The following is a 10,335-nucleotide window of genomic DNA, read 5'->3' on the forward strand; positions in this document are numbered from 1 at the left end:
CAAAAGGCCCAGTGTACTGATATTGGGCCTGTATCATGCTGGGATGAAGGACTACCAAGTTTGTTCAAATGAATGACCTTGACCAAGTTTCAAGGTCACAGGGGTCAAATGTTGTAAAATCTTTAAACAACTTCTCAATAACCAAAATGCCCAGGGTACTGAAATTGGGCCTGTAGCATGCTGGGATGAAGGACTACCAAGTTTGTTCAAATTAATGACCTTGACCCACTTTCAAACTAATGTCCTTGTTCGACATTCAAGGTCACAGGCATCATTTGTTTAAATCTTTAATAGGTTCTTATGAATCAAACACTGATATTTTGCCTGTAGCTATATTTTAGTCCACTTTTAAGATTACAAGTGTGACATTTATACCAGGTGAGCGATGCAGGCCCATTGGGTCTCTTGTTTAAATTCTGAAAACTATCACACTTTATTTAAACATCATTTTTCATCCACCAATTGCATTTACGATGCATTTCTTTTTTTATATATTTATAGATTAAACACAGTTTAACAGATATCTTAAACATATGCAGCTTAGCAATGATAATTATACAAACCAGAGCATTAACAGACCATTATGTATTCAAGTCAGTTTATATTTACATATAAACATTGATGATGGCCCTATATCCTATTGAGGGGAAATGTTGCAGGGCGCTTTCAATATTTCTAAGATACTTCTTTTCTTCTTAAAGAATATCAATATTTGACCAAACTTTTAACAAGTCAGCACTAGAATAACTATAGAGTTCATACTGTCAAAAATGATAGTATCATGCATTTACGAAATAAAACCAGTTATCTCAACATGTTCGTGCTGAACATTTGTCTTTTTTAAATAAATGTATTACTATTGTTGCAATTATTTTATACTTTAATATTGATATGAAATACCCATAGTATGAGTTATGATCACCGTTAAGAAGTTGACAAGTTACCAGGTACATTATATGTACATGCAACCAGTACAAATGGGCGCTCTGGGATGTTAATATGATAATTCAGTAATCAAATAAGATTTAAATTTCAGATATAGCAGTTTATTAATTGATGTCACAATTAAGTTTCAAATCAAACATGTTTTCATCGGTTTTGTATGTTTCAAGATCTTGGGTACTTATGTGAAATATGCTTACAATTATGTTCTTGTTATTTTACAGTACGCCTGGGGGTTACTTGTGTTTATTTTAATACAAATTGATATAACAAGTGTTTAGAACCAAAGTTACCATGGTGACAATTCAACCATGTACAATACCATTTTATTATTGGGTTTCATTGTTCAACTTTGTTCAAACAAACTGCATTTTGTCACAACCAATTGTTTTTAATGGGGGTGTAGATGTGTTCAAATCCTCTGTGCTATGAACTCATTTTAACATTTTATTTTTCCATTTATTCTACCTATGTGTTCTTTTTTTAAGAAATGGTTGTATTATTGACTTTGTTTTGGATTTTAATGTGGGATAAAGGTACGACCCGTAAAATCTAGTCGGGATGATATTGGAGAGGGTCCGAGATGCATTTGGTGTAATTCAGTTGTCTTCGTCTGAACACATTCACCCCTGAAATTTCACCATGAACTATTCCAACCTTTGAATTGGAAGAGTTTGAATATGTCTTCAGGGGTGAATGAGTTAAATACATTTTATAGAATCTTAAAGAACGATTGCGCATAATAAAACCCTAATCAAAATGTTCGACTTTAATTGTAAGATTATTTCTATTTTTTAGCTGTTCATTTTACATTTTTTTATTACCATAATGTAGATCTAGGTGAAACCTGTTATTCTGCTCTTATCCGTTAAACCACTGTAGACCATAATGGACTCAACCAGATTGATGTATGGTAGAGTTTTCTTAAGTTACATAGGGGTGAAAGGGTTATTATGCATTGTTGACTCATTTCTAATGAGAAGTTGTAAAAAACAACATGTTTGCAGTTTTCCAGTAGAAGGAAGGTGCTTGCCATTGTGCCAATGATTTATCTTGATGATTACAATATGTAATAATAAACATTATATATAATATGTTATACACATCTTGTTATATATTGTATACTGTTGTAGTAATAAACACCTGAAGCCTTGCCTCCAAGGTCATGGTTCTGAGTTATCCTGGGTACTCCTAGAGCACATCCCAGGTCATGGTCCTGGTTGTCAAGGCTTCTCCTGGAACACATCCCAGGGCATGGTCCTGGTTGTCAAGGCTTCTTCTGGAACACATCCCAGGCCCTGGTCCTGGTTGTCAAGGCTTTTCCTGGAACACATCCCAGGCCCTGGTCCTGGTTGTCAAGGCTTCTCCTGGAACACATCCCAGGTCATGTGTCTTGGTTGTCGAGGTTTTTCCTGGAACACCTCTTAGGCCATGTGTCATGGTTGTCAAGGCTTCTCCTGGAACACCTCCAATGTCATGTGTCCAAGTTATCAATGCTACTCCTGGAACACTTCCCATGCCATGTGTCCAGGTTGTCAGGGCTCCTCCTGGAACACCTCCCATGTTATGGTCCATGGTTGTCAAGTCTTCTCCTGAAACACCTCCCAGGTCATGGTCCATGGTTGTCAAGGCTCTTCTTGAAACACTTCCAGGTCAATGTCCATAGTTATCAAAGTTCCTCCTGGAACACTTCCCATGTCATGGTGCATGGTTGTCAAGGCTAGATTGGCCTCTGGGTCCATCCCACCCCTGGTAACTTAGTCTCTGGGTCACTACATGGAAATGGTGGAGATCCCTACATTTTAATCATACTTGTTTATATATAATTGCAGGGCGTGAAAAGTGAACACAACCATGCTTCTAGAATTGGCCTTGAGGTCTGACCTCGCCATAAGCTTATGGGCTTTGTCCCAAAGTCATGGAAACATTCGAGATCCAAACTGGATAACAATATGTAAAATTACATTAGGACTGGTACTACTATACTTAGGGTTTATTTGTAATACACCTTTAAGTGAGAATATTTTGCAATAGTTGCTTGAATGTCCAGGTGAGGATACATGTGAAGGCATCTCGTTTTGAATCGAACAGTTCTCATCTAATTTCACTACAGTATAGAAAATAATATAATACATAACATATAATAATAATCATTTATTTCATTCCGAAATTCAAATTAGTCTACATGGTCATCACAGTGTAAAAAAACACGGGATATGGTACATATTTCAGTGAATAAATTAAAATAAGATTAAATAAATAAAATAAGTTATAAAATTGGGACTAAGCTACGAGGTCTGGTGTTGGGGAAGGAAGGAATGCTAAATTGTGTATACACATGGTGCAGGGTAAAGTACAATTGACCACAGGCATTTGAATTCATTAAATATATGAATCGCCTTTCATTTCATATAAATGCTTCAATTAGGAAACATTTATTTCACCACGGATGTCGATTATTTGAACGGTCGTTTCTAATTATGTGTAAAAATAAATATTCAGGTCCCGATTATGCTGTAAATAAGTAACGAGATAGCCCAACGTTGGTTCCACCCCGTAGCAAGATTGCTGTTAAGGTGCTGTATTTTGTACGTTTATTTTGCCATTGACAACAAGTGAGTTAAAGCCAAAAACATTGGCTTAGTTGCTGCAATACCGAAAATTAATAAAAACCAAGTTACCAGTAGATTTAAAACAGAAGCCAGCACGAAAGGATAGGTAGAACACAATTGATGCTGGAGCATCCCATTTTACCTTTATAAACCCACGGGTTGTTGTAGTGTCTACGGAGGTAAATGAGCACGTTTGGTTTATTCTCCTAATATTGATTTGTGAACACTTTCTCTGGACATGGCCATTGTCGTTAAACCAGACGATGGGCTTATCACCGGACATGGCCTTAACACCGGTAAAACTAAGTGATTAATGCAATGTTGATTTGTTTCGATACAGATGTAAATAACCGGAGACAGCTCGTATAACGTCTCCTAATCTACAGTAAACTGTTTGAATAATTATAATAAAAGAATTGCCATTTGTAAATCACACGGGGAGAATAGCATACTGTCTGGAATGGATGGGGAGGGAAGAGGGACGAAAACAAATGTCTTGTTGAAAATTGACCAAATACACAAAATATATACAAAAATACTCTCACGGTCCGCTGAGCAAACCCAGAACATGGCATCTCCCGAGCAAGTATTGAGCGCCGTGAAGTTTACCGGCAGGGTCACCGTTGATGGATGAACTGTTCAGATGATGACAATGACTATTGAGCAATCTCAAGAAAAAAGATTGAGTCAGTATATGGGATATTGATGAGGAAAAATCGCATGTAAACTGATATTGTTTGGTGTATACCTAAACACGACTCGAGCCGATGCTAAAAAAGTGTAAAAGGACGTAAACTGATTTGGTCACAAGTCCGACTTGTGAGCATTGTCAATACAATATTTTATACAGCACGACTTATGAGCATTGTCTATACAATAATTCATACAACATGCAAAACAATGCTATTGTACCCAAGTATAGTACATTATATATGTAAACATACAACACATCCTCACTGCACCAAACTCGTCCCGACGTTTTCTTAATATCGCACGGCACAAATTACTTTCACATGTTGCCATAGTTAAATAAATGCATCAATCCTGGCTTACATGATTGTTTTCGGAAAATGGAACACTTCAAATGTTAAATCGCTCTCCTTTCATGGGCGTTCATGCTTTCATCGTCATACAACACACGTGAACTCTAATGGACGCTTTACATACTATCGCCAGTAGCATCATTCTCTGATACTAGTGCTTAGTTGGAGCACGAAGGTCTACATATGTCTTGACTGTTTTGTCAGAGCGGTTACGCCTTACGAGGTGTCTGAGTGCTTGATTTGACACACCTCTTTGTGTCCCTGGTTCCATGACTTACGTTGACATTCTACTGTACAGTACCAGGCCTTTTTACAGTTGCCACATCCCCTGAACGCCTCGCCGTCCGTGGATTTTTTATGGCAGGTCGTACAGACGTAAGGGTCGTCCCCTTCATGTACACAGCGCGGACAGTGACACCAGAAGTTGAATGATTTGTATAACCACGCCCTCCTAAGCTTACGGGGCATCGACGTATCAATATAGGTAGTGTAAAGCTCCTCCCCTTTCGTGATGTCTCTTTTGGCGCGAACTATCACGCCTCCGCGATCGTTGACGTAACCGTCGCACACCTCGACGTTGTTTATGCACGAATGATTCAGACACGCGTGGAGCGAGAAAATACCACAAAAGTTTGCTGTTGGTGTCTTAGCCTCGAGTGGTTTCAATAGAGCCAGGACTCGCATGTCCTGTACGTCGACTTTTGACAGCCGGTTGATGAACTGGTGGTAGGGCGTCACTGGGAAGGAGAAGCTTTGGAGGTTACAGGAGGCCTGGTAATACCGTCCTGTGAACTCACCGTCAGTAATCTCATACTTGACGCCGTCACCACAGTCGCTGAAGATGTCGCGAAACAGCTGTAGGACCGTCGACATCTTCGATGAAACGTCACCCGCACCGAATGCGATGAATCTGAAATGTTAAAAATGGTTAATAGGACAGTATTTGGATGGTATTTATATATAGACTTAATTTAACGCTTTAACTTTTTTATAATTTGTTTGTCATAATATAAAATACAGTTTGTTTGTTTTTGCCAAAATATTCTTTGATCAGTGTGAACTTACTTCCTGAAAGGGGCCTTTGCTTTGGCCCAGTGTTCAATAGTAGGTTGCGTACAGCCATCCTTCTTCACGAGTCGTTTGGCCTCCGTCACTATCTGCGCCCACATTCGCGCAAGTATAATTGGACTGAATGATGCAAGCCATAGATTGACTTTCTCGCCTTTCTCGTTGTATCCGTAGCCATAGTTGTCGGCCACCTCGTACAGGGTTTTGGTAGCAGCACACCTGGCAGGACAGATAAGCTGGTGGTATTCTTCCCACGCACGTTCTTTGCATGTGTCCGTACAGAATGTTACGATGTTACATTTGTCACACATGACGGGTGTCACGTCCGGCCATTGGCGCTCAATCAGCTCCTGAACACTCGTGTCGAACGTATCCAATTTTGCTCCAAAATATCTACGTGCCGTTAGCAGCGACTGGGAACAGTAGTCGCAAGCGGGAATCATCTCTTCCACGTCCTTTTCCATCACCCGGCCGAATACCGCGGGCGAATCCTCGAATATGACCTCCCCTTCGGGAATGTCACGTTTGGCGTATATGCCACGACCGTATCCGGAAAAGTCCACGGTTACTGGAAAATCTGTGGTCATTGGGCTGTATATGCGACTGGTACGCACCTTCTGGAAGATAATGGCAGCTTCTTGGTCCTTCTTCTCCGAAAGTGTATAAGCCTTCCTCAGCCAAAACTCGGCCGCTATCGGGTAACCAATCTGACCAAGAACTTTACCTGAATAAAAATAAGTTCAGTTAAACACGTTTTGGTGAAAAGGGAAATTGAAAATGAAAATGTCATAGTTTTCGAATATTAACCTGTGTATCGAGAGAAGTACTTTTAGTTGTTATTACTTGTAGTTTTGTGTATTATACTTCTTTTATTCTACGAAACATCTTATACACGGACCCCTCGGATTTGCATCGAAAAACAAACTATTGCGTTCGAAAGCAGAGTTAAATAGCATTGCTTTTAAATACATTGATTTTTTTTCTATGTCTTTGCATGTTCGGTATTTATGCCACTGTATTAAGACTGCTGTACTTCGTCCTTTTATGTGTAATGGTGTTGAAAATATTTATTTTACAACAATATGAAGAAAATTGTATCGACTTGGTCACTTTTGTTGACCGGGAAAGTAATGCGTGCGCAAGGGGTTTTTATCTGAGAGGAAACTGAAGTAGCCGGAGAAACCCCACGAAAGGCGAGTGCCCTACCCACTACCCAGCCGACCACCCATTGATGTAATGATGTTATAGCACACGCCCTTACCTCCTAACTTCCATGAATCAGCCGTCCGCTCTCCCTTGGGGATCAGCCACAGGTCTTGAATGGCGCCCACCAGGTCCTCATTCAGGAAGCGCACCTCTGCCCTAAGTCGTCGCAGAACCTTATTAGCTGGTTCCAGTTCCACTGCAAGGGTAAAGAATTGCAACGCCTCGGGAAACTTTCCCGCCATCATTGCTCTGTGTGCTTCTACAGCTATCCTGCCTGCTTTCTCAGACCTAAGGGAATCCGGGGGAGGAGCGGGTATGTCCTTCTCCATGTCATACTTCCGTTCTAAAGATTCATATTCTTTCCTTAGCAACACATCGTCCCCGGGGTAGGAGTCTTGCCCACAGAAGTTTACAGCGTCATAGCCTTGTTCATCCGACTCGCCACCCATCTTATCGTAGTCATCCAAGATGACCTGCTGCAGTTTTTTCAGATCTTCCGTAATAACGACACTTTTAGGGTCCGTGTCGAGACCTGCCTTGTAGAAATGATACGCATCTTCATACTTGCCGAGCTTGGTGGAGGCCCGTCCCCCGGTGATGGCGCCCTCTACGTTTTTTGGGTCGATGTCGAGCGCCGTCTTGATGTCCTCTACGACCTTGGTATAGTTGGCCTGTTGGAGGTAACACTTGGCTCTGTTAACGAGGTGGTAGGAACATTCTGGTTCGTCCTCCATGAGGCTTGTGTACAGCTGTATGGCACTGTCATAGTTACCCATCTCATAGTCCCTCAGGGCCGCCGTACTCAAATCTAATACCTTCATCGTGGACACGCCAGGTGACCGTGGTGTATGGGGTTCTTGTTCACGTGCGCTCCTAATAATAGACATACAAATATATGAATATAAACCATAAGCTTGTTTCTACAATCCTCTGAAATAATGTATAAAAATAAAACTTAAAACATAATTATATATTATAAAGTAAATATGCATCTGGAAAATGTGTCAAAAACTAGACAGGCATATTTAAATAAATAATAAAAAATGAATTTTGGCACTCTCTAATGCCAGTTCACCTTTTTGACATTGGAATTATGACTAAAAGTGTTACTGTAACGCCATTTTAAACGCAAGTTGACTTTTACTTTGCAAGTTTTAAATATTCAATAACAGGAAAACAGTTTACAACAGAACGACACATTATACTGAATTCGTATTTTATTAACTGAAGCTCTTTCGATTTTTGATCCCGCAAACTGATCCCCAGTATTATTGCGGATTTCGCCCCCCCCCCCCCCCCAATATATATATAAATATGTATATTGAAAAAAACGTTGATGTTATGTTTAAATATGATCCCTTTGGTTGTTCTCCTTTATTTTGAAACGAGTCTTTTCTTTTTCGTATAGTGAATTACTAATCCAGAGGGACATTGAATGGCTTATGTTTTAGGGCACAATTATTGTGTGTGTTTTGTTACCAGTGGTACCCATATAATATACGGGTTATATCAGTTAGCCAAGAAAACTACCATACGTATGTCTGATAAAAATTAACGTTATAAATATGTGACAGAACAAGTCAATTAATTGTAACTGTACAGGGATAAGGCATACCTCGTGGTAGTGTTACAGTACGTTACCTGGTAGTGTTACAGTACGTTACCTGGTTGTATTTCAGTATGTTACCTGGTAGTGTTACAGTACGTTACCTGGTAGTGTTACAGTACGTTTCCTGGTAGTGTTACAGAACGTTACCTGGTAGTGTTACAGTACGTTTCCTGGTAGTGTTACAGTACCTTACCTGGTTGTATTACAGTACGTTACCTGGTAGTGTTACAGTACGTTACCTGGTTGTATTAAAGTACGTTTCCTGGTAGTGTTACAGTACGTTACCTGGTAGTGAGTGTTACCGTACGTTACCTAGAAGTGTTACAGTACGTAACCTGGTAGTGTTACAGTACGTTACCCGTTACCTGGTAGTGTTACAGTACGTTACCCGTTACCTGGTAGTGTAACAGTACGTTACCTGGTAGTGTTACAGTACGTTACCTGGTAGTGAGTGTTACCGTACGTTACCCGTTACCTGGTTGTGTTACAGTACGTTACTTGGTAGTGTTACAGTACGTTACCTGGTTGTGTTACAGTACGTTACCTGGTAGTGTTACAGTACGTTACCTGGTAGTGTTACAGTACGTTACCTAAGCCTACATGCTCCTGTGTACGAAATATATTCAGTCAATCTTCGATTACTAGTTATCTTGTTATATATCGGTTACACAGTGTTTGATAAGAGCATTGATTATAAAACAAAAGATTTACGTCATGTACGTTATGCTGTGCTTGCCATATGCTGTGGGCGCTGGCACCTGGGACTCTGTCAGTCTGTGCCGCGTGGTTTTAGTGAGTGACGACTGATACAGTAGCACAGTTGGTCAAACAGAGGGGAAAGGGGTTCCCAGCGGTGCCGACATGTGGGGTTGCTTATATACCCACCCACATATTGATGATAGCTTGTTAACTGAATATTTTAATATTAAAGCATGGTTATCTTTCTAAAACCTTTAACCTTGAATGCGATGGCTTGAATTGTGAATATGTGAAACATCGCACGATAAAAACATTATGGTGTCAATATATTAAACACTTGTCAAATCCTCACATTCATTATATTATGATGTTGAAACTAATGCAGAGTGAAGTCAGCTTAAATCACATCACTTCACGACTACACTATACTATAATAATATATACCGAACACGACAAAAGGTTCGCTAAACTTACCCTTTTATGGAATATATAATTATACTGTCTGATATGATACACAGAAATTGAAAACAGCAGTTCTAGATTGCACATAGAGGATGTTACAATGTGTGTAAAGTTAACAATTTGTGCTTCTATACCAGTTATAACTTTACACACGAACACGTAATAGTGTAATAAATACACGCAAGATGTACACGAGCAGCATCAGGCCCACTGGTACAGCATGGCATGAGTTTTGGTAGAACGCCAAATCCATAATGTGCATTTCTAAAACGTCTTCAGGAATATATTTCAAATCCTCTAACTAGACTATAGAGGTCTTTGTAAGACTATTTAATCGCGTTATGTTTTACGCAGACGTTTAAAAAACACATTAGAAGTTATCTCGTCGCTGAGTGCATGCACGTGAAAACCGGCCTTCGCCATCTTCATATTCTATATATAAACACTAGTCTACATTCCAGACCGTGCGTAGTTGCTGTATATACTAGTATAACATAATAGAGTGGTTTAATTTCTTACAGACTAAAAAATTAAATTTCAATAATACGTTATTTCACTAATAGTAGACTTACCTCCTATATAAGTTACTGTAACACTGCACTGAAGTCTGCTGCCCGTTTCGGAAGCCCCGGTAGAAGTGTGACGTCGTGTTGCTAAGTATGGAAAGAAACCCGATATCGAACACATCTGATAT

At 39.7% G+C, this 10,335-nt stretch overlaps 1 protein-coding gene across 1 annotated transcript; it reads right to left on the bottom strand.

Annotated features, from left to right (window-relative positions):
* Positions 1 to 3,081: 3,081 nt before the first annotated feature.
* Positions 3,082 to 10,335, bottom strand: LOC110460368. Its single transcript, XM_021513238.1, has 4 exons — positions 10,214 to 10,335; positions 6,927 to 7,744; positions 5,663 to 6,389; positions 3,082 to 5,507 (listed from the first exon to the last, which is right to left on the bottom strand). The coding sequence occupies exons 2-4, from the start codon at positions 7,690 to 7,692 to the stop codon at positions 4,814 to 4,816; spliced, it is 2,187 nt and encodes a 728-aa protein (XP_021368913.1). The 5' UTR covers positions 7,693 to 7,744; positions 10,214 to 10,335; the 3' UTR covers positions 3,082 to 4,813.

This window comes from Mizuhopecten yessoensis, unplaced genomic scaffold, assembly GCF_002113885.1.
Source record: "Mizuhopecten yessoensis strain PY_sf001 unplaced genomic scaffold, ASM211388v2 scaffold10371, whole genome shotgun sequence".
Taxonomy (NCBI): domain Eukaryota; kingdom Metazoa; phylum Mollusca; class Bivalvia; order Pectinida; family Pectinidae; genus Mizuhopecten; species Mizuhopecten yessoensis.

Coding starts and splice junctions, on each gene's coding strand:
- LOC110460368 (XM_021513238.1), bottom strand. CDS start 7,692: ATGAAGGTATTAGATTTGAGTACGGCGGCCCTGAGGGACTATGAGATG. Junction 6,390..6,926: donor TGATTCATGGAAGTTAGGAG/GTAAGGGCGTGT, acceptor ATTTTTATTCAG/GTAAAGTTCTTGGTCAGATT. Junction 5,508..5,662: donor GCAAAGGCCCCTTTCAGGAA/GTAAGTTCACAC, acceptor TTAACATTTCAG/ATTCATCGCATTCGGTGCGG.